Below are 23,846 nucleotides of genomic sequence, written 5' to 3'. Positions count from 1 at the left end.
ACTTTCTCTGGATTCTCGTTATCTCATTTCTGAAGGCTTCCCATTTTCCAGCCGTCCCTTTACCACACAAGGTCAAGCAGAAATCTAGAATTATCTCCTCAACAAAGCTATAGATGTCAGGACAATTGGAGCTCTCAAAACTGATATTCAGGGATTCTTTTTTTTGTCTTGTAAAGGATATAGAGCCAGTCAATTGGAGCTGATGCACAAATTAGTTATGATCTAATTGAATGGCAGGCCTTATTGTTCTGGCCTAGTGGTGAAGGTGATGGATTTAAAATCTATAATGGTTGTGTGGCTAAGTGGTCCAAGGCACTTAAATCAAATTTCATTCTCTTGGGTGTGGTTCATTCTTCTTGTTTTTAAAGCTGTTGTGGAGCCTCTAGGCCAAAAGGTCCTGTTCATGTCCTACATGCTTCACAAGATGTTATAACATGTCTGAACATACTTGAAATGCCTACTCCTGCTCCCAAGTCCATTAATGAATAGAATGGTATAAATCTTCATTTGTACTGTCCAGGCTTAAAGTATCTTTTGGATAAAGAGACTGAAAAATAAGGACATGCAGTTTTAGGAATACAGTCTTTCTTGCTAAGTTCTTCCTCTCTGCATATTCTATATTTACAACCAGCCAGCTTTGAGGAAAGCCTACTCACTACATTCACAAGCTGTATTAACAGTATGTTATTATTTCCCTAACAAACAATATCAGACTGACAATCATCTATTTGTGGAAGTCACAGTTCATGGAATTTTTTAAATTCAGGGCACAAAAGTCTTTTCAGCCTATCATGATTGTACTGATCCACTTCTAATGCATGGCCTGTGGCCTTGCAGGTAATGCTCCTTCCAGCGCAGATCCAAATATTTTCTCATTCCAATGTGGATTTCTGTCTTTACCAGCATCTCAGTGAAGTTGACTGCCACTACCCTCTTCGTAATAAAATAAACTTTTCAGTTCCCCTCCAATCATCTTATGGTAAGATTCCAAGACTCGCATTTAGAGGCCCAGGCCAATGCGCTGAAGACATGGTATTAAATTCTATGGCAGCAGGTCGAATTTATATTTTTTAATTAAAAACATCTGGAATGCAAAGCTAGTGTCACAAATGGTGACCATGAAACTATCACTGCTTCTCATAAAAATGCGTTTGGTTCACTAATGTCCTTTAGGAAAGGAAATCTGCTGTTCTTGCCTTGTCTGATGTATATGAGACTCCAGACTCACACTAATCCAGTTGCCTCTTAAAATGCACTCTAATATGACCTTGCAAAATAATCAGTTCAAGGAAAATTGGGATTGGCAAGAAAGGCTGGCCTCGCCAAGATGTCACAATTCCTAAGGCAGTACATTTAAAACAAATTAAATTCTGACACCTTGGTTGCTTACCTATCTGCAATGGGGAATAAGTTCTTTCCATCCTTCATGGGTTCCTTATAATTTTGGACACCACAATTAATTCTCCCCCCAGCCACTTCTGTTTCAAAGGAAAAATCTTAGCCCACCTAGCCCATTTTCCTCCAAGTTAAAATTCTTCAGTCTTAGCAATCATCGTCATCCTCTCCTCTGTACCCTGACTTGTGTACCCTCCTTTGCAATACAGGACCAGAACTGTCACTGTGGCCTAAATAGTATATTATTCAGTTCTAGTGTAACCGCCCTGGTCTTGTATCCCATGCTTCAGCTCGTGAAGAAAAGGATGCATTCTTAACAATCTTATCTACCTGTCATGTTACCTTCAGGGTTGTGTGGACATGCACTCTCCCAAGGTCCTTCTGTTCTCTATCTTATCATTTATTCTTTATTCCCTTTCCTTCTTTTCCCCTCCTAAGAGCACTACCCCACACTTCTTTGGATTGAATTCTATTTGACACATGTCAGGCCACCTGACTAGCTGACTGGTAGATTTCTGAACTCTACAGCTTTCTTGTTATCAATAACTCTGATAAATCTCATTCTCAGCCACATAGTGAATTTTTGAAACATCTGCAAATTTTTCAAATAACTGGCTAAGACCCAGAATAGAATGCAAAATTGTGAATAGAATTTATTTTCATAGATTAAGGCAATTAGTCACAGGGGCCAAGTCCAGACTTGTATATATGTTGGCGACTGAACATCCATGCATACTGGGAGTGCATGAAAAAGGCCTTCTCAATCCTTTATCGGGGTGATTGGACAAAGATGATGGGAAAGGAAACACAAGGTGGATTCCACAGGCAAATGGTGGAAAAGCCTTACACTTGGTAACTCATGTGTTGGCTATCAAGGCAAAGTGTTGCTTGTTATCTTTAATATGGTCTGAAAGTGGGTAATGTGGTAATGTCCTTATCTCTGGACGAGAAGGTTGGTTCAAGTTACACCAGTTCCATGAGGTGTACCATTATGTGTCTGAAGAGATTGATTGAATTGAATTGAATTTATTGTCACATGTACTGAGGCACAGTGAAAAGCTTTGTCTTGCGAGCAACACAGGCAGATCACATAATTAAGTAGCTTAGATAAGTAAATAATAGGTAAACAGCAGCAAAAACAAAAACACAGGTAGAGGCAAGTGTTAAGAGTTTGAGAGTCTATTCAATATTCTAACAGCAGTAGGGTAGAAACTGTTTCAAAACTGACTGGTGCATGTGTTCAGGCTTCTGTACCTTCTCCCTGATGGGAGAGGTTGTAGAAAAACATTGCCAGGGTGGGATGGGTCTTTAATTAAAAGTAACTAATATGTTCTGAAGGAATGCCTGATACTAAATGGATTGACGGAACAGGTGATAAATATAGTAATTAGACTTCATTAAGTTTGAATTAGTGGTATAAATATGGGGAGTTAGTAATTTGTGGGGTAATGGTTATTGTTGCTCTATGATAATGTCCCTACACCTGAGCCAGCAGACTCATGTTTAAGTCCCACCAGCTCAAGAGGTGTGTAACAACATCTCTGACCTGATAAAATAATTAAAGGAAGTCATCAGTAGGGTGTAGCCAAATTAAATAAAGTTCTCAGATAGAAATGTTGGGGACTTGAGTTCTGTTTAAATACAATTGACTTTTGGATTATTAAAAGTTTCTATGGGTATTGGTACCAGTTACCTGGATGGTGCTTACAGAGGACATCCTGCACATTTAACTGCCATTGCTCTTCTTTCCACTTTTATGAAAGCTTTCAGTTATTCTGAACACACTCCATCACCATCAGGTTCATACCATGATTTGGAGATGCCGGTGTTGGACTGAGGTGTAAAAAGTTAAAAATCACACAACACCAGGTTATAGTCCAACAGGTTTAATTGGAAGCACTAGCTTCAAAGCGCTGCTCCTTCATCAGGTGGTTGTGGGATCATACCACAACACTATGTAAAACTGGCATGGGTCCAACTTCACAATCTGTTATACCCCATTTCTTCAGTGTAACATTTTTTAAAAATGGATTTGGAATTTTGCTCCATATATTGCAGCAAAATCTTCCCCAGTGAGACTAATTTGGCTTGATTTATAGGAAAATATTTCACATTGATAAATAAAGATAAGTAAATGTACCGGAATACCTTCAAATATAATCTCACTATCCTCTGGTGTTAGTCAGAAACGGACCTCGTAATGTATTATAAATATAGAAGCGATTTTCTTGCTCAGCTGCAGTCAGTCTACATGCTCTTTCTCTTCAGTGCATCTCATTTTGATGAAATCAACCTCACTGAATTAATTCCTAGCATTAACCCATTGTTTTCAAGATCTGTGAAACTCATCAGCTTTCTCCTCTTCTTGCAATCTTTAGGTTTTTAAAATCTAAAATCAGGGTTACCTACAATAAAAACAAGAACAAGTTATATTTATATAATACCTTTAACATAATGAAATGTCCCAAGTTCATCAGATAAACACTGTGACTACAAGAGCAGGTCAGAGGCTCGGAATACTGTGGCCAGTAACTCACCTCCTGACTCCCTAAAGCCTACCCACCATCTACAAGGCACAAGTCAGGAATGTGATGGAAAACTCCACACTTGCCTGGATGAGCGCAGCCCCAACAACACTCAAGAAACTTGACACCATCCAGAACAAAGCAGCCCACTTGATTGACACTTCACCCACAAGCATGGAAATGTCGGTACAAAGGTTCAGTTCAATTCATGGCTGTGTTATGAAGACAAAAAAAATCAGCCATGTTACTCACTTAGGCAGCTAACCAGTGAACCGTGCATCTGTGCGAGAGCAAGACTCGATATGGCTCTGGTACTTCCACAATAGCCTGCCAATGACCACTACCTATGTATGTGTACTTCAAATTAAGATACTACCGTCAGTGAGCAACAATGACAGAGAAAATAAAACCTGCTATGAGGAAGATATGCTCCCCTTCTAAATTGCTTATGCCAAGACTGGCTTTCGATTTTTACTTCCCTCCATATGAAGGACTTCACATGTTTAACTGTTGCCAGCCACTTTAGCTTTGAATTGTTTACTGTTCAATATAATTTGTTTTTGTACAAACTGTAGTGTTGCTTGCGTTGGGTAAATTCAGGTGCCAAACAGCTGTGTAGTCGTAGGAGAAATGTGACCAGACCAATCTAACAGATATTTGCATGCATACGATGTTCTCATTAAGAAAACAATTGTGTGACTTCTGTTATTGTCTAACAGACCTATCTATTGAAGAGATAATAGATTTAACTTGTATTTTATCTTGGTATTTAATAGTATATTATCTAGCTATTTCGTAGTATTAGGCTGTGCTGGGTTTAGTTTCTATTGCCAACTCCCAAGAAGTACTTGAAGACAATACTTATGAAACCGTGCACAGTCTGGAAAGCAAACTGCTTTGATCAAGTACGCACCCATCCCCATCCACCTCATCACCCATTTCTAACACAGATTATTTTATCAGCTTTGAAAGAATAAATGGCTGAGTGAGTCCTGCAGGCAACCGAATTCAGGACCCAGTTGCCTGCAGTCCAATACTTCATTCAATTGAGCTATCCAATATTTATACGTTAAAAACAATGAGAACAGGTACGCTGAATGGAACTAAGTCTCACTGGCACTGCCATCCAAACATCTACAAAAACAAAAGAAATATCAAGGCAACTGTATCACAATAATTTTCAGTTTAAATTTAAGTACATGTATATTGACTGCATAGTTTAAAAATATATTGTGTTCTTAGATCCTATTAAATATTATTTTACAGTGGCTATCCTACTTGCTCATTCTTCTGAGAATACCAAATCCTTTCTATAGCAACAGCTGCCTAATTGATGTGGAAAGCATACAATAACCTTGGCTCAGTATGTTGCTACTGTCAACTCAATGTTTTCACCTGAACAGTCAGCAATCAACATCAACTCCCTGTATTGAATGAGTGCACTCACACTTGTGCAGGTCATGGCAAATTATACACTCAACATGGTCAGATCAAAAAAAAGGTTAGTCGATTTACCCAAAAGTTATTTTTTAGCAAAGCTTTACCCTTTCATTCCTGAAGTCACTGGACTAGGAATTGAATTATGTCAAAGTGGACACCTGGATGGGAAAGGGCAGACTACCTGAATCAAATAGTATCAATGCTGGAAAAGTCCATGCTGCAAGTCAGTCATACCAATCTGTGCCTGCAGCCAGTTCAGCCCATTCTATTCCTTTGCTGATGATGGGGGCGCGGGAGGGAAAGAGCACCAGAATGGTACTTAAGGGCAACCAACATTTCTTAAAGGGCACATGTAAAATTTGAGGTCCAAAAGCCAGAGGAAATGGCTGAAGGAGGGAGAAAGGAGAAACAATGGCACTCTCATATTGTATTGGAGATTTACTGTCAACAGAGAAGTGAAACGGGACCATCACTTTGCCATATTCACATCTCCTCACCCCTCTCGCTGTTCACTGGAGAGAAGAGCAGGAGGATAAATGAGGAAGCCAATATTAAAACAACTGCCGCAACAACATGGCTCCAGCGGGGAAAAAAAAATCAATGAACTAATAAAAGTTGTCAAGGTAAGTAATCTGCTAACCACCTGAGCCATGCCACCAACAGTCTCATTAAATAAAGCACTTACAACACTCCTGCTCAACAAGATCTCTGCACAGTTCTGTAATCACTGTATCATTCTTCATTAACCATCATTATGACATACTTACAAACTTACAACCACCATAAACTTCACTTACCCACAACTTCCATTTCACATGTAATGCTCAGCTGCTCAACTGGATTAGCCACATTCTCTAAACCCTTAACTAACATAGTTGACTCTTTCCCACAGTAGAATTGGCTCAACAGCAAATAAGAGGCTGCCACTGGAAGGAAAAAAAAAGTTTACACATCCTCTGTTTCTTGTTTAAAGCATCCTGGAAGGGGTAAGGTGAAGTTGATGGAGACACTGGGTACATTTTCTTTATATCAGTTTCTTTCGATCTCTCCTTCACTCTACAGTATATACTTTGCATGAGAAATTTCAGACACCCAGTTCCTTCTCTTTGTTCTCGTTCACACCACGGTTAATCTTTTGTCTTTTATTTCAGCTACTTAGAACGTCAATACCCTCCAGCCAGAGGAGAAGGTGGAGCACAGTGCTAGAGAGAAGCACTATAACTTCACCATATTCTTGCAAATAGCAGCCCAGATAATGATACCGTGTAGACTCCTTTTCAATTCTTTCTCAAGATGAGGTCGTCACTAGCTGGGCCCGCATTCATTGCTCATCCCAGAAGCCAGTTTAGAGTCAATCGCACTGCTTTGGATCTGGACTCACAGGTAGTCCAGACCAGGTAAGGATTTAGTTTCCTCGCCTAAAGGCCATTAATGAACCAGATGGGTTCACGGTCATCATTAGACTCCAGATTTTGAGGCTAGAGTAGAGGACAGATGGCCACCAGGTACAAGTGCGGAGGAGCTATAACAGGAGGATAAGATGCCACAGATTCAGCAGAGCACAAGGCCACATAGAGAACTTTAGCCTGAAATACCCAAGAAGGTGGGTCATATGGAAATACTTGGGTCAGACCAACAGAAAGCCTGCATACAATGCAAAGAGAAATCATGTTACTTCAAAACAGAATATGAAGGCTTTTCAGCCCAATAAGATCCAAGTGGTCAGCACTCAGCACCATAGTGAAATTCTCCATAGCAATTCTGACAGCTTTAGCCTTGGCCTCATAAGAGAGAAACCTGTTGGCCTCTGTTTGGATGACTGAATGTCTGCTCCCCTGCCAGTGCACTTACCAATGTCACTCAACCAGACTTCCTACCATTTAGACTAAGATGGCACAGTCCTCTAGGGACCAACCTGTTTGAGGCAAGGCCATCTGAAAAGTACTCAATGGAAGTTCAACAGTATTTTATCTCTCAAGATAACATAATCACTTACAAGTGAAAATTTAATAATCATAAATAACCTTTTGCTGACACATCAATACTAGATTTGTGTCTCCAAAGATTCCCATTCCCTGCATTTGTTCTGTTTTCAGATTCTTAAAAACCAGAATGTAGATTTTCCAGCTGAGTTTGAAGCATCACAGAGCTTAAGGCTGAGGAAGCTCTATGATTAAAAAATCCTAAAATCACACCTTAATATTGCTCCTTCTTGATTATTTAATCACACTACTTGATTATTTAAATCAGCCATCAGGGAAGCAACTTCTCTAACCTGTCACCTACACAGTATGAAAACTTAAAATATGAAGAGTAAAACATAAGCCTGAATTGCAATCAATATAATGACCATGGAAAGAAAACTTTTAATAAAATTGTTTGCAAAATTTGGATCTGCACAGAAGCCTGAAGAAGATAAAAATAGTGGGGGAGCACAGCTGGTGGTCTGTCCTGATCACAATTTTTGGAATGGAGTTGTGCAGGCATGTCACACATGCTCCAGAACTTTATAGCAATCATCAAGACAGTCAGCATCAAATGCTGATTTGGTTGTAGACCTGTCACATCCTGATAAGCTCTCTCTTAAATACACATAGCAGGTCAAGTGTTCACCTGCAGAAGGGACCCACTAGCACTGTTTAAATGCATCAGCATGGAACTTTCTGATGAGATGGTTTGGATTTTTATCCGTTGGATGCAGATACAATATCGTGTGTCTAGATGAGCTCGAACAGCTTTCAGAAAGAGTTCCATACCTGTTATAGTTAGAATCCATATCCGCTTAAAAAGGAGCATGCCAGCTTTAAGAATTGCAGGCTAATTTTGGCTTATGCTCACCTCACATAATCCTGTGTCTCTTGCTCAGCATGCAGCATGGTTTATGTTGGATTCCATGCCACAATCATGGAACTGGGCTGGCAGAATGTGTGCTGATCACATCACTTTGTTGGGCATAAATAATAGCACATCCTGATCTCTGCTCAGACAAATAGGCCATTTCCAATTTTGTAGCCCATGTGCTCTTTAAAGAAATGTAAAACTGAGTTTGCTGGAGTTTATTTGGACCACACTTAACCTGGTGCGTATCGGTTTTGTATATAATTCAAACAGCCTATTAAACGGATGTGTAAAATTCTTTATGTAATATGCTTTTTGTAACTTCTAGTAATATAATGCAAACTTGATGCCAGGTTTAAAACCAGGAAAAAGAGAAACAATTCAAGATTTAGGGATGGATATCAGAAACAAGCACAGACAGTTACAGTAAATTTCTTAACTGTACACTAGCTGGTAAATACATACATTAAAAAAAGTCCTCAAAGCAGTTTTTATATTTGATTAAATGTTATTCTAGTTCCAGTAATTCCTCATGCACTACCTTGTACAGCCAGCAGCAAATCCAAATAAACCATGGGCTTTGCAAAAACCAAAGACAAGAACATTTATTTTTATCTACTGGATCTTTCTAGTACTTGACCACAGTTCATCTCTGCAATACTTTGGGTTTGATACTTCACTGTGCATTGGAAATTAGTGACACTAGCAAATGGTTCATATAATTTCAAAGTAGCTTTGGTTCCAGTGCAAGCTGGTTCTCCACTTTATTACTGTGCTGACTGGAGCTAATGGTGAACTTGTCTCTGAGTTGTAGAGTGGTTGATTCTTGCAAGTTGCAAATAGAATTTTCAGAAGGAACCTTGAAGCTGGTTCTGGCACACAATGGAGAAAACAAAGCCCTCCTGCCACCTGAGAAACAACATCCAGAAACACCATCCCCAAACATTTCCAGCTCTCAATTTTAGGAAGTAATTCATCTATTTTCTTTACTTATAAAGGAAGTGACTCCATTAGTAAATTATGGTTTCATCAGCACTAATTACTCACTGTTCCCTTATTCAAGTAGGCACCCATCATGCAGGAAGCTTAACAATGAGCATCAAGTAGCTATTCAAGTGTGTAGGGCATCCAAGCCTGATCCTATCTTCATCCAATGCCGATATATAGAAAGACTTAGTAAACCGTGATCAGGTGTAGGAGAGATTTCCTGCCACCACATCCATCATTATTTCCAGAGGGTACGGAAAGCAACAGTAACAGCTAGGGCAGGAGTACGGTGTGCTCCCTGACACAGATTAGTGAGTGAACTTGGAATTTTCCTGGTGTGTACAACTCAGCCAACGATTAGATAAAATTGCTGATCCACTGGAAAGGTCTAAGTGATATATATGTTTAATCGAAAATCTTCAGCTTGGTTGAGGTCAAGGTGAGGTGTGTTTCAACTTAGGTGTGTTTAATGGCTGCCAAAGACAGCACACAAAAGGTATTTGCAGAAAGTAGAGGTCACGTGACTACTATAATTTGCATTTACAGTTATAAGTTATGTAAGTAACTATATTCATGGATACAAAGAAAATTAACATTCATTAACAAATAGTGTTAATTCTCATCAATTCTACATTCATCACTCTCTGCGCATGCATGGTTAACATCTTTAAATTATGCAGCTCTCCTAATGGTATACAAATAAGTTGCCATTGGCTGTTTTTGTGGAATTTGCTCATTCCTTGGATGATGTTCCTACTCAAGGGAGTGTTGATCCTATTGTGAGTACTATTGCCATGGTAACGTTGTTGCTGATCAATATCTGTTGCTGGGGAATAGTGAACCTCTGAGGCTGATGGTCATTCTCATACTCTGTGCAAATGGTGAGATTAATTCTTCCTGATCTGCTTCCTGCATGAAGGAATAGCTTCTTGTATCTATATGTCTATGGTTATGACAACATATCTGGCTATCCACATCTGGCTTTGACAAAGGGTCAGTTAGACTCAAAATGTCAGCTCTTTTCTCTCCTTATGATGCTGCCAGACTTGCTGAGATTTTCCAGCATTTTCTCTTTTTTGGCTATCCACATTCATTGTATATACTCACAGTAACAATAGCTTTACATACATTTCAAGTTGCCACGTGAGCTGACTTTTATTGAGCACGTTGAACACTTTCGCTCTGGCTGGATCTCCAATATTCAGCTCTGGCAATGTCTTGACAGTTTATCAAAGTGAAATTTGTCTTTCTGCAGTATCACCTTGATTTTGTCATTCATGCGTCACTATCCCTGGCTTCAGTAGTGTTTGCTATTGGAAAATTAGTTTGGATGTGTCTTTGGTTGCATTACTTTCCACGCCTTCAGTATTTCTCCATTCTTAGACTACCTTGGTGTAAATCTGTGCTGAATTTGCTCCATTTATTTGTAATTACTTTGTCAATTTTCACTGCTGCTTCAAGCCTGTCCATTGGGTGGGATAGTGTGGAGATGATTTATTACGGTGAATTTTGAAACTTTATTGCTGGAACAGCACAGCAGGTCAGGCAGCATCCAGGGAACAGGAGATTCGACGTTTCGGGCACAGGCCCTTCTTCAGGCCCTTCCTATTACGGTGAATTTCCTAACCATATATGAATCACTAGAACTTTTCACACAAAGTGTGGGCCATTGTGTTGCTCATCATAATGTCTGGAATACCTTAATGACTGGTCTGTTTTCAGCCATTTTACAATCTCACTTGTCATCACTGATGTCAACTGAACAAACTCCCAGTAGTCAGTGTGGTGGTTGATGGTGATAAGAATATTGGTTCCTGTGAGGGTGAATTGGTCTAATCAAAGCTATATCCATTTTTTTGTATGGGATTTCAGATAACATAAAACAGCTCTATAACTTGCTTACTGTGGCATTTTTACAATCATAGCATGAGCTGATGTGGTCTTTAATCTCACTGTTCATATTTGATTATCAGAACATTTCTCTTGCCTTCCTTGGATTAGACTCAATTTCTTCTTGGCTTGATTGCCTATACTTCAGCATCATTTTTCTCATCTCTTTAGGTTAATTAGTCTATTTCCTTCCAGAAGTCACTTCATTCTATCTTGGGCTGTCAATTCATCCCTCCATGTCCTGGACATTCACTGTTATAGCAACCAATCTGTCCTTATTGTTTTTAAGCACACCTTTCATCATTACTTCTTGCAATTCTTAAAGAGTTGCATCTTGTTGCCTGTTGTACTTAATTTGTGCAAGATGCTTGTCTTTCAGATTCAATGTCTCTGCTGGATTAATGACTTCCAGAGCATATTGAGTTGTTGTATCTTGTTGAATCCAGACAATTTCATACTGTCACAGCATTCTCAATCTTTTTTGTAAGGAGTACTGCTCTTGATAGTATTTCTTCAAATGTACATCTATTTCCCTTGCTTGTATTTTCACATCAAGCTGAGATCTCTGCAAACAAAGTAACATTGTTTGCAGATGTTTTAGAGAGTTGGTAGAGGTGGTTTGATGAAGATGCTTTGAAGTTGTTTGCGGTCAGACTCCACTGCCACTGTGTCTCTCCCAAACTAGTTTTGATTAAAACAAGCAAAGACAATAGCCAGACACACTACCTCAACTTGAGTGTAGCATAATTCAGTTTGCTTGAACACACTAGGACCAAACACAATGGTTGTCCGTGCTGTATAAGGGCTACTCCAAGTCCTGCCTCACTGTCATCCTACTTCATCATTAACATCATAATACCTCTGCTCACCAGTTGATTCTACTGAAAGGTGCTTCTTGTGTGTCCTAATATCTTAATAGTGGTAGCAATCTTGAGTAGGGGTCAGTCACACTCTGATGAAAAATTAGACAAAAACCTTGTTAAACAGGTATGAATCCAACAAATCATTGCACTGCTTTCCCGTTTGTTGGTTGTTGCATCTCTGTTACAGTTCTCACCTTGCCAGGATCTGGACAACGTCCTTTCGCTGTCATGTGTGACCTCGGTACTTGACTTCATGTATCCTCAATTGTATTTTTATCTTGTTCAGCTTCAGGTTCATCTAGAGAGCTCTCTGTAACAGTTATACCAGATTCTATTGTGATCTGCAATGGCATCTTCCATTATGTCTCTGCATCCCCATAGACTAGGAGTTAATTCATGATAGTGATCTTCCTGGAGTAGACGCTAACCACTTTGTGCTATGTGTCCTGATACTTTTCTGGCACAGTGGAAAATGTCAAATGTCCAACAGGGAATATTAAAACCAAAAACTACTTACAACTCCTTTCTTTTAAACTTATCTTTTACCTCCCACTCTACAACACTAGTCCAATAAAAAATTCCCAATTAAGAGTTACAGAAAAAAAAATCACATTTCAAAACCAAACAGGTTTGCCAATTCTCCTTTGTAGATTTTCCTCTGTAGATTCTCTCCAGGTCATCCTCGATGTTTTGCTGTACAAACTCTCCAAAGACAAGCACCTTTCAGAGAGGTCTTCAGCAAGCAGTCTACATTTGTTGGCCTTTGGCAGTTCTCCCCCAACTGTTCAAAATGTCTGGTTTTATACCCCAAAACATCGTATCGTATAATTGGTTTTAATATTATCAAAATACTAACATTCAAATTTAAACTGATTGGCTGAATTTGAATTTGTTTTTGTTTCATGGAAACCCATCTGCTGCAATTTGTTTCGACCAAGTGTTACATTGTTACCTTGTTCAGGACTCTGTGCTTTGTTGGTCCTTGCTAGCTTTTCAACTCTCTTAAAGGTACAGTACACCTCTACACCTTCATAACATAAGGACATTTGACTTGGAGATCTGTGACAAAATGTCTTCATGGTTGGCATGGAGTAGTGAGATGTCTTTAAAGCCTCATTGAGATCCTTTCACTCTATGCAGACTTCAGTAATGCACGTTTTTTCTCTGCTACCATGCTGCTAATTTAGTTCATAAGGGTTATCTTTTCCTTTAATATTTCCTTATTCTCTACCTCTTCTACTTTGTCTTTTAGACTGGCAGCTGGGACTCTCCACAACCGATTCTGAGTTGGTCTTAGACTTTCATTTACTTGGGAATGATATTCACCTGGAGATTTCACAAGACTTGTAAGCCATCTTTGTAAGTGTTTAGGACAGGGGTGGGGAACTTGAGGCCTTAAGGCCGCATTCAGCCTTCTAGGCCATTGTGTGTGGCCTTTTGAATGAATCCAAATTTTGCAGAACAAATCTTTTATTTTTTATTAATATGTTTTTTCGTCCTTTATTATTTTTATTTTAATCTTAAAATGAGTGTATTTAAAATACCAGAGAGTAAAAGAAAATTCAACAAAATAATCCTCACAGACTGACCGCCACAATTAAAAAATGTGTAAGTCATAAGGGCTATTTTGACACCTGTTATGCTCATGATTTAGTTACAATGCAACTCTAGAATGTACATCATCTTCCCCGTCTGACTGACATTACTATCGCCCGAGGCTGGTTGGCGAGAGCCTGTGGGTATCCAGTACGCCAGTGTTTATCAACTTATGACAACAGTGCACGTGGCTTTCCATTTGAAGTGAAATTTGAGAATAGTTACATAGTCTAACCGTATCAACATTTATATAATTAAAGTTTCTTGGATGAGGCCTTATTATATTACAACTAACATAACGCGGCCTTCCAACATGAAAAGGTTCCCCACCTCTGGTTTAGGAACTGTTCAACAGACAAAGGCTTAGTGTCCTGCAAAATATTGAAAATGTCTTCTGACATTTTTAAGATAACTAGTCTAAGCTTTAAATTTGCTTCAGCTGAGATGAGTGGATTGTGTTTACAGGCTGGAGCTCCAAAACTTAATTCCTTTCATTGTATTGGGCTCTCAGCTTAATTTCTCCTCATGGGTTACAACCTTCCACCACTTTGCACAGGTCTGTGAGACTCATGATGTTGCACGAAGCATCGGTGTCTTTCGGATACTTCACATTTGCTTGACACTCTCCTTCTGCAGTCAATGTTCCAATAGTCACAAACATTTTATCAGATTAAGATCTAATGATGCCAATTTGTTGTATGGTATAGAGTGATTAATAACAATCATTGGCTAACATGTCTCCAACTTTACATGCTGGCATTGGTTCTTTCTAGTCAGGCATTTGTATGCAAATGATTTAGACTTTTGCAGTTAGAACACTGCTTATCCTATGCTGGACGTGCTTTACTTTCTTTTGTATGAAATCCTCCTTAATATTTACATCCTGTCCTCTAGTACGGATCGGTCTCCTGGCTGGCTCTTCTGAAAATATTTCTCCCTTTTTCCAAACCATTGCTGTCATTCATCTTCGGATGGCTCTCAGCATAATACACTTCACTTGATGAAGAATCAGCGCTACAAAAGTCTGTGATTTCAAATAAATCTGTTGGACTATAACCTGGTGTCATGTGACTTCTGACATTGTCCACCCTAGTCCAACACCACCTCCACATCACAGCATAATACAAAGCCTTGTATGATCTCCAATTGATATGCTCTAGATAATGGGTCATAATCTCAGTAGTTCTACACATGTTGTTCGCATACTTGAGACTAGATTTCTCCTCTCTCAGCAGACATGCTCCTACGGCATGATCTCATATCCAAGGCCATTATATCTTTGAGATCATTTTTCAGTTGTTCAAACACTCAGAATGCAGGTAGATGTATCAATCATCACATGCTGATCAATCATCTCTCTGAGCATTAATATGTGGTTCAGAGTATATTTTCAAAGCATTCAAAATCTCTGACATCTGGCTTTTCTGCCTCGCAGTGAAATCTAAGCTACAATACATCTTGTGGTATCTTTGGTTGCTACAATTATTTGTTTAGGTTTTTAAAAATTAATTCTATCGCTATTTCAATGTTTTGTCACTGGGAGTGGAAAAAATTCCAATTCTTTCTCATACCTTCTTCATTTCCATACCAGCAGGGAGTACAAAACACCTTGGCATTTTGCCTTATCCAGTCATTTTAATTTTTCGACTGCTGCATTTTTGTTTCTTCATTGTTATATTCTTATGTTTCTTTCTTTATGCAGCTCTGAAAATCCTCACATTTTTAACTGCATTATTCCTGACATCATGTTTCAAGTGATGTGTATTTAATGGCTGCCAACACTTACAACAAAGAAGGGAGTCACATTACTACAACAAGCCAGCCAATACACAAAGTAAAATTGCATTTCTCCAAATCAGCAGAAGGAGTGGGCATGAATACAGTTAAAACATAGTGAGGAACTTAGCCCATTCTTTTCCCTTCCCAATCTAGCTGCTGGTTACAAGAAAACCTACCCTAACCTGAGCTACAAATCTTCTCAAAACTCACTATTACCTACCCTAAATCAGAGAAGTCTTCTTTAAATTGCAGGCTGTCTGCCAATGACATAATTGGGGTCCAGGCTCCTCATTTAAGCTGAGGCCCGAATGGCAGAGCACTGGTGGTTTTACTGCCCAGACAAACCAATTGTAAACAGAAGCCATGGACAGGCAGACACAGTAAAAGGCAAGTTCAAACGAATACGGACCAGGAGGAGCTAGAACATCTTTAAAAAAGATCCAAAGCAAACTTGACTAAGAAGAATAATGTCCTCATTAAAAAAAAATGCTGTAGTATGTGCCACACATGTAAAAATAATGACATAGTAATATTTACCCATTGAATAATATTGATGAAAATCAGTATTCTGTGTTCTTCCTGATGAATTCATTACAGAAAGAGAAGGTGCAGAATTTAACTCAGCTGCATCCTTTGTGGTGGAGGCCATCTTGTTGTTTTCATATTCATTCCCTGGAGACTTCATAGAGATGGCTCTAGTCTGTTTGAATTTCTTCTTTAACCTTACAGAAACAAAATATGCTATTAAACACCTATGTTATCATTTCCCATGCAATTCAACTACTCATCCCTCCAATCCTAGCTTGTTTATGAGATAAACATATGTCATGAAGGTATTTTAGAAGTTCTGATTTCATGAAGAAAACTTTAAAAATGCATCCATTGTCATTCTAGAAGCTGTTGTTGTGTTGGCTTTGTAGTTTTGAACAGTAAGGACACCATGTGGTGACACAGTATTCTTGCAGCTCAAGAGTTTAAATGTGTCGCAGAAGGACATTAAAGAACTGTCTTTCTTATTATTGGAAACTTAAACAGTTGATTTGAACATAATCAAGGTTGAAAATAATTGAATGAAAGATGTCAACTCAAGGTCATTCTGCTTCAAGGACAACTATTTCACAAGCTTTCACAAGGCAAAACTGATATCACAATTGCAAATTTATTCTTTAATAAAGACTTTGGGGTTTCATTATACAAAGTGGATAATTCTGTGATTACAGTGGGAAGATAGCTTGGAAAATTAAACACAATATCCCAAAATGTATTCCCCTCTGAGTGCACAGAATCAGTCCCAAATGCAGAAAGAAAATCTTCTGTAATCATTTTAAAAATGAAAATAATTTTGTGATGCATCCATGAACAACATATTACATACTAAGAGAATAATATCATATGCTTTAAACCACGATATATTTAGTGTCTTGAGCAACTCGAGAATTTTTTTTTAATCCATTCATAAGATGTGGGTATTACTGACTGAGCCAGAATTTCTTGCCCATCCCTATTTGCCTTGAAGAAGGTGGTGATGAGCAGACTTCTTGAACCACGTTAATTCATTTGCTATAGGTATTGCCAAATGCTGTCAGGGAGAGAGTTCCAGGAATTTGGTCCAGTGACAATTTGAAAATGGTGCTATATTTTCAGGTCAGGATAGCGTGTGGCTTGGAAGGGAACTTGAACATGGTAGTGTTCCCATTTATCTTCTGCCTTTGTCCTTTGAGGTGGTGTTGGTTATGGGTTTTGGAAAGTGCTGCCTAAGGAGCGTCGGTGAATTCTTGCAGTGCATCTGATGGATGGTGCACACTGTTACAACTCTGTATCAGTGTTGGAGGGAATGAATGTTTTTGAATGTGGAGCCAAGCAAGCAGGGTATTTTGTCCTCGATGGTGTAAACGTCTTGAGTGTTGTTGGAACTGCACTCATCCGGGCAAGTGGGGCGTATTCCATCCCACTTCAGACTTGTACCTTGTAGATTGCAGGTAGTGAGGAAATGATTTATTTGCTGCAGGATACTAGCTTCTAATATGTTCCTGCAGCCACAGTTTTTATGTGGCTAGTCTTGATCAAAGGTAATCTCCAAGGTGTAGGAGGTTTTCGTGATAATAATATCATCACCTGGCACTTCTGTGGTGTGAACGTCATTTACTAATTGTCAGCCCAAGCCTAGAAATAGTAGAGATTTTGCTGCATTTTAGTCATGCACTATTTTGCCTCCCCGGAAAGGAAGTAGTTAAGTAAATGGTCTCAGTGAAGATGATAGTCAGAGTGGTACAGCATGCAAACAGGTTCTTTAGTCCAAATCATTCACGCCGATCAGGCATCCCAAACTGAACTAGTCCCATTTGCCTGGGTTTGGTCCATATCCCCCTAAAGCTTTCCTATTCATGTTCCTGTCCAAATGTCTTTTAAATATCATAAATGTATCCACCACTACCACTTCCTCTGGCAGCTCATTCCATACACATACTACCGTCTGCAAGAAAAGCTGCCTCTCATGTACAAACTAATCAGAAAATAGCTCAAAATGCAGTTACAAAATTATAGAATCATTGTTAAACAAAGAGAATGATGGATTCTAGTCCATTTTTGTAACTCCCTTTTGTATATCTATGAAATTTATATTCAGTTTTAAAAAAAATCAAACTTCTGTAATATAGAGGTGGGACCTTAAACTGCAATACACTGAAGCATGTTAACAAACATCTCGCTCAAAGATTGTGTACACCTCACTGGGGCAACACACTTGAAATCAGGACCCACTCTTTCCAGAATCATCTCAAAAGTTAATGATTTTATAAACATATGTAGAATTCCCAGGTGACAGAAAGCATGGATCAGGTTTCTGTACATAACAAGAATTACATTACAAATAAATACATTCCCGCACCAACCAATCCTACCGCCCTGTGGTCGAACACTTCAATGTCCCCCTCCCACTCCGCCAATGACTTGCAGGTCATGGGCCTCCTCCATCGTCACAACCTAACCACCTGATGCCTGGAGGAAGAGTGCCTCATCTTCCGCCTTGAGATCTCTAACCATACGGCATCAATGTGGATTTCACAGGTTTTCTCATTTCCCCTCCCCCAACTTGGCATCATCCTCTTGACCTATCCATCTTGCTTCCCACCTATCCGCTCCACCCTTCTCTCCGACCTATCACCTTCACCCCCATCTTCATCTCCATATTGCACTCTCAGCTACCTTCCCCCCAGCCCACCCCCTCCCATTTATCTCACCACCCCCTCGGCTCACAAGCCTCATTCCTGACGAAGGGCTTTTGCCTGAAACGCTGATTGTCCTGCTCCTCGGATGCTGCCTGACCTGCTGTGCTTTTCCAGCACCACACTCTCGACTCTGATCTCCAGCATCTGCAGTCCTCACTTTGTCCAAATATAGGTAAAATCAATGACTGCAGATGCTGGAAACCAGAGTCTGGATTAGAGTCTAGAACCTGAGTCTAGATCAGGAATACTTTCCGGAACTTCACCAATCCTTGTATCATCCACAAACTTACTAATTAAATCAGCTATGTTTTTCTCCAAATCATTTATGTAGATTATGACAGCAGAGGTCCCAGCATAGATCCCTGTGGAACATCACGAGATGCAGCCCTCATTCTGGAAAGCATCCTTCAGCTACCCATTGTCTCCCGTGACTAAGCCAGTTCTGGACCCATCTTGCCAGCTCACCCCTGATACGATGTGACTTTACCTTTTGTACCAGTCTGCTATGAGGGATCTTGTTAAAGGCTTTACAGAAGTCCACATAGACACCATCAAACACTTTTCCATCATCAATTGTCTTTGTCACCTCCTCAAAAAACTCGATCAAGTTAATAAGGCACAACCTCTTCCCGCACAAGACCATACTGTTTATCGCTAATAAGTCCATTTGCTTCTAAATGCATATAGATCTTGTCCCTGAGAATCTTTTCCAATAATTTCCGTCCCATGGACGTGAGACTCACAGGCCTGTAATTTCCTGGATTATCCCTGCTCTCCTTCTAAAACAATGGGACAACATTCACTATTCTTCAATCTTCTGGGACCACACTTTGGCCAAAGAAGATACAAAGATGTCTGTCAATGCACCAGCAACTTGTTTTCTTGCCTCCCTCAATATTCTGGTATTGATCGCATCAGGACCCAGCGACTTACCTACCTTAAGATGCATAAAACCTCTTCCTTTTTAAAAGCAACTTGACTTAAAAGCTTGACTTTCCCTTACCTGAGATCACCCTTCACCAATTCCTTCTCTTTAGTGAAAACTGACACAAAGTACTTGTTTCAGACGTCACCTACCTCTTTTGGCTCCACACATAGATCCCTTCCTTGGTCCTCGAGTGGGCCAACCCTTTCCCTGGCTACCCTCTTGCTTTTTATATATGTTTAAAAAGCCTTGAGATTCTCCTTAATCCTGTTTGCTAACGACATTTCATGACCCCCTTTTGCCCTTCTAATTCCTTGTTTAAGTTCTTTTCTACTTTCCTTATATATTTCAAGGGCTTAATCAGTTCCCATCCTCCTTGACCTTACGAATGCTTCTTTTTTCTTTCTGACCAAGGTCATAACATCCCTGGTCATCCAGGGTTCATATAACTTGCCACACCTATCCTTCACTCTCACAGGAACATGCTGCTCCTGAACTCTTGTCAACTGCTGTTTGAAATATTCTCATTTGTCTAATGTGGATTTGCCCTCGAACAGCCTCCAATCAAAGTTCTCCAGTTCCTACCTAATATTGTTGTTGTTCACCTTCCCCCAAGTTAATACCTTCACACGATGACTGCTGTTATCCGTATCCATGAGTGTCTTAAAACTCGCGGTATTATGGTCATTACTCCCGAAATACTCCTCCACTGAAACTTCACTCACCTGGCCAGACTCATTTCTCAAAACCAGGTCCAGTATAATCCCTTCCCTGTATACATATTGTGTCAAGAATCCCCCCTGAGTGGTCCTTACAAATTCTGCCCATCCAAGCCCTTAGTGTACTGAGTCCCAGTCAATATTGAGAAGTTAAAATCACCCACCAAAACCATCCTGCTGTTTTTATATCTTTCCAAAGTACAACTTTCTCTCCTCTATCTCCTGCTGGCTGTTGGGAGGCCTATAGTATACCTCCAGCATTGTGATTTCATCTTTCCTATTCCAGAATTTAACCAAATTGCCTTGCTGCATGAGTCCTGTGATGTATCCTCCCTCAGTACAGCTGTGAGATACTCCTCTATCAGTAATGCAACTCCTCAACCCCTTTTACCTCCCTTTCTATCACACTTGAAACATCTAAATCCTCGGACATTCGGCTGCCAGTCCTGTTCCTCTTCAAGTCTCTGTAATCACAATAATGTCATAGTTCCAAGTACTAACCAAACCTTGAAGTTCATCTCAACTTACATTAAAAATAGCAGCAATCCTTCACCCATTCTTGGTTTTTAAACAGTCCTCTTCCTACTTCCCAGGTTGCTGAGGGAGGTCCAAGAGGAAATAACTGGGGCCCTTACAGATATCTTTGTGGCATCCTTAAACACAGGTGAGGTGCCGGAGGATTGGAGGGTTGCTCATGTTGTCCCCCTCTTCAAGAAGGGTAGTAGGGATATTCTGGGTAACTACAGACCAGTGAGCCTGACGTCAGTGGTGGGAAAGTTGCTGGAGAAGGTCCTGAGAGATAAAATCTATTTATATTTAGAAAAGAATGGGCTTATCAGTGATAGGTAACATAGTTTTGTGCAGGGGGAGACTGTGCCTTACCAACTTAAAGAGTTCTTTGAGGAAGTGACCAAGTTGATAGCTAAAGGAAGGGTTGTAGACGTCATATGCATGGACTTTAGTAAGGTATTTGATAAGTTTCCCCGTGGTAAACTAATGGAGAAAGTGAAGTTACATGGTGTTCAGGGTGTCCTAGCTAGGTGGATAAGCAACAGGACTTAGAGATTAGTAGTTGACGAGAGTTTCTCGAAATGGAGAAAGGTGACCAGTGGTGTTCCACAGGGATCAGTGCTGGGGCCACAGTTGTTTGTAATATACATAAAATATCTGGAAGAGGGCACTGTTGGTCTGATCAGCAAATTTACAGATGACACAAAGATTGGTAAAGTAACAGAAAGCATAGGGACTGTCAAAGAATACAGGAGAATATAGATAGACTGGAGAGTTGGTCAGAGAAGTGGCAGATGGAGTTCAATCCAGGTAAATGCGAGGTGATACATTTTGGGAAGTCTAATTCGAGAGCAAATTATACAATAAATGGAAGAGCCTTGGGAAAAGTTGATGAGCAGAGAGATCTGGGAGTTCAGGTCCATTGTACCCTGAAGGTTGCTGCACAAGTGGATAGAGCGGTCAAGAAGGTATATGGTATGTTTGCCTTCATCGGACAGGGTATTGAGTATAAGAGCTGGCAGGTCATGTTAAAATTGTACAAGACATTGGTTCAGCCGCGTTTAGAATACAGTGTACAGTTCTGGTCATCATGTTACTAAAACGATGTGGATGCTTTGGAGAGGGTGCAGAGAAGGTGTACGAGGATGTTGCCTGGTATGGAAGGTGTTAGCTACGAAGAGAGGTTGAGTAGGTTAGGATTGTTTTCATTAGAGAAAAGGAGATTGGGGGGACCTGACTGAGGTCTACAAAATCACCAAGGGTATGGACAGGGTAGATCGAGGTAAGCCTTTTCTCAGGGTGAAGGATTCAGTAATGAGAGGTCATTCTTTCAAGGTGAGAGGTGAAAAGTTTAAGGGGGATACACGTGGCAAGTAGGTGCCTGGAATGCGTTGCCAGCAGAGGTAGTAAAAGCAGGCATGGTAGACTCATTTAAGATGCATCTGGACAGAGGGATACAGATGCTTAGGAATTGACCGACAGGTTTAGAGAGTACATTTGGATCGGCTCAGGCTTGGAGGGTCGAAGGGCCTGTTCCTGGGCTGTAAATTTTCTTTGTTCTTTGTACTTCAGTCCACAATCAAAAATACAGTAACATAAAAAGATACAATCTTTACAATTGCAAGTAGGTGGCTTTACTGAAAAGTTGATGTGCTGAAGCTGACACTAGATGACCCATTCAGTAGGAAGCAGTTTCCATGACATTCGCTGTAACATTCGCTGAAATGCATGAACTCCATCCAATAAATACCACAAAATTATTTCACTGAAATATTTCAGAAAGGGAAATAAACTGAAGATTTGAAACACTTGCAAACTGTTTTACCATGAACATATTTAAAAACTGCATTGCTCTTTCAGAAAGTGACTTAGCTAGATTCATAACTGTATTCAGTTAATTTAAGATGTGAAGGTGCTGGTGTTGGATTGGGGTGGACAAGGTCAGAAAGCACACGACACCAGGTTATAGTCCAATAGGTTTATTTGAAATCAAAAGCGTTTCAAGTGCTTCTCCTTTGTCAGGTGAAGTCTGAAGAAAAGAAAAGCCAGTTTCTCAGCATTCTAAACTTTTATTCTGCTAAATTGTCTTCACATCAGAAGACTTCATCTCACAAAGGAGCGGAGCTTGTGTTTTCAAATAAACTGGTTGGACTAAACCTGGTGCCGTGTAACTTCAGAGCTGAAAATGTGTTGCTGGAAAAGCGCAGCAGGTCAGGCAGCATCCAAGGAACAGGAGAATCGACGTTTCGGGCATAAGCCCTTCGTCAGGAATGAGGAAAGTGTGTCCAGCAGGCTAAGATAAAAGGTAGGGAGGAGGAACTTGGGGGAGGGGCTTTGGAAATGCGATAGGTGGAGGGAGGTCAAGGTGAGGGTGATAGGCCGGAGTGGGGTGGGGGCGGAGAGGTCAGAAAGATGATTGCAGGTTAGGAAGGCGGTGCTGAGTTCGAGGGATTTGGCTGAGACAAGGTGGGGGAGGGGAAATGAGGAAATTGGAGAAATCTGAGTTCATCCCTTGTGGTTGGAGGGTTCCCAGGCAGAAGATGAGGCGCTCTTCCTCCAGCCGTCATGTTGCCATGGTCTGGCGATGGAGGAGTCCAAGGACCTGCATGTCCTTGGTGGAGTGGGAGGGGGAGTTAAAGTGTTGGGCTACGGGGTGGTTGGGTTGGTTGGTCCGGGTGTCCCAGAGGTGTTCTCTGAAACGTTCCGCAAGTAGGCGGCCTGACTCCCCAATATAGAGGAGGCCACATTGGGTGCAGCGGATGATGTGTGTGGAGGTGCAGGTGAATTTGTGGCGGATATGGAAGTGTCCCTTGGGGCCTTGGAGGGAAGTAAGGGGGGAGGTGTGGGCGCAAGTTTCGCATTTCTTGCGGTTGCAGGGGAAGGTGCCGGGAGTGGAGGTTGGGTTGGTGGGGGGATGTGGACCTGACGAGGGAGTCACGGAGGGAGTGGTCTTTTCGGAATGCTGATAGGGGAGGGGAGGGAAATATATCCCTGGTGGTGGGGTCTGTTTGGAGGTGGCGGAAATGACGGCGGATGATACGTTGTACATGAGAGGTTGGTGGGGTGGTAGGTGAGGACCGGTGGGGTTCTGTCCTGGTGGCGGTTGGAGGGGCGGGGCTCAAGGGCGGAGGAGCGGGAAGTGGAAGAGATGC

At 40.6% G+C, this 23,846-nt stretch overlaps 1 protein-coding gene across 11 annotated transcripts in view; it reads right to left on the bottom strand.

The window, feature by feature from the left end:
- LOC122563525 (oxidation resistance protein 1) overlaps positions 1-23,846 on the bottom strand; it is a 116,431-nt gene that overhangs the window by 69,850 nt on the left and 22,735 nt on the right. For 10 of the 11 annotated variants that reach the window (XM_087976752.1, XM_087976742.1, XM_087976746.1 and 7 more), the window contains one exon: positions 15,851-16,035. The exons of the other annotated variant lie outside the window; for it this stretch is intronic. In XM_087976752.1, coding sequence (XP_087832878.1) covers positions 15,851-16,035 — 185 coding nt within the window. The remainder of the gene's footprint in view (positions 1-15,850; positions 16,036-23,846) is intronic. 11 annotated transcript variants of the gene reach the window in all.

This window comes from Chiloscyllium plagiosum, unplaced genomic scaffold (assembly GCF_037043375.1).
Source record: "Chiloscyllium plagiosum isolate Xiang-an unplaced genomic scaffold, Cpla_swu_hap1 HiC_scaffold_30, whole genome shotgun sequence".
Classification (NCBI taxonomy): domain Eukaryota; kingdom Metazoa; phylum Chordata; class Chondrichthyes; order Orectolobiformes; family Hemiscylliidae; genus Chiloscyllium; species Chiloscyllium plagiosum.
Note: the sequence above shows the minus strand (reverse complement) of the source record. Positions and strands in the feature narration are given on the sequence as shown.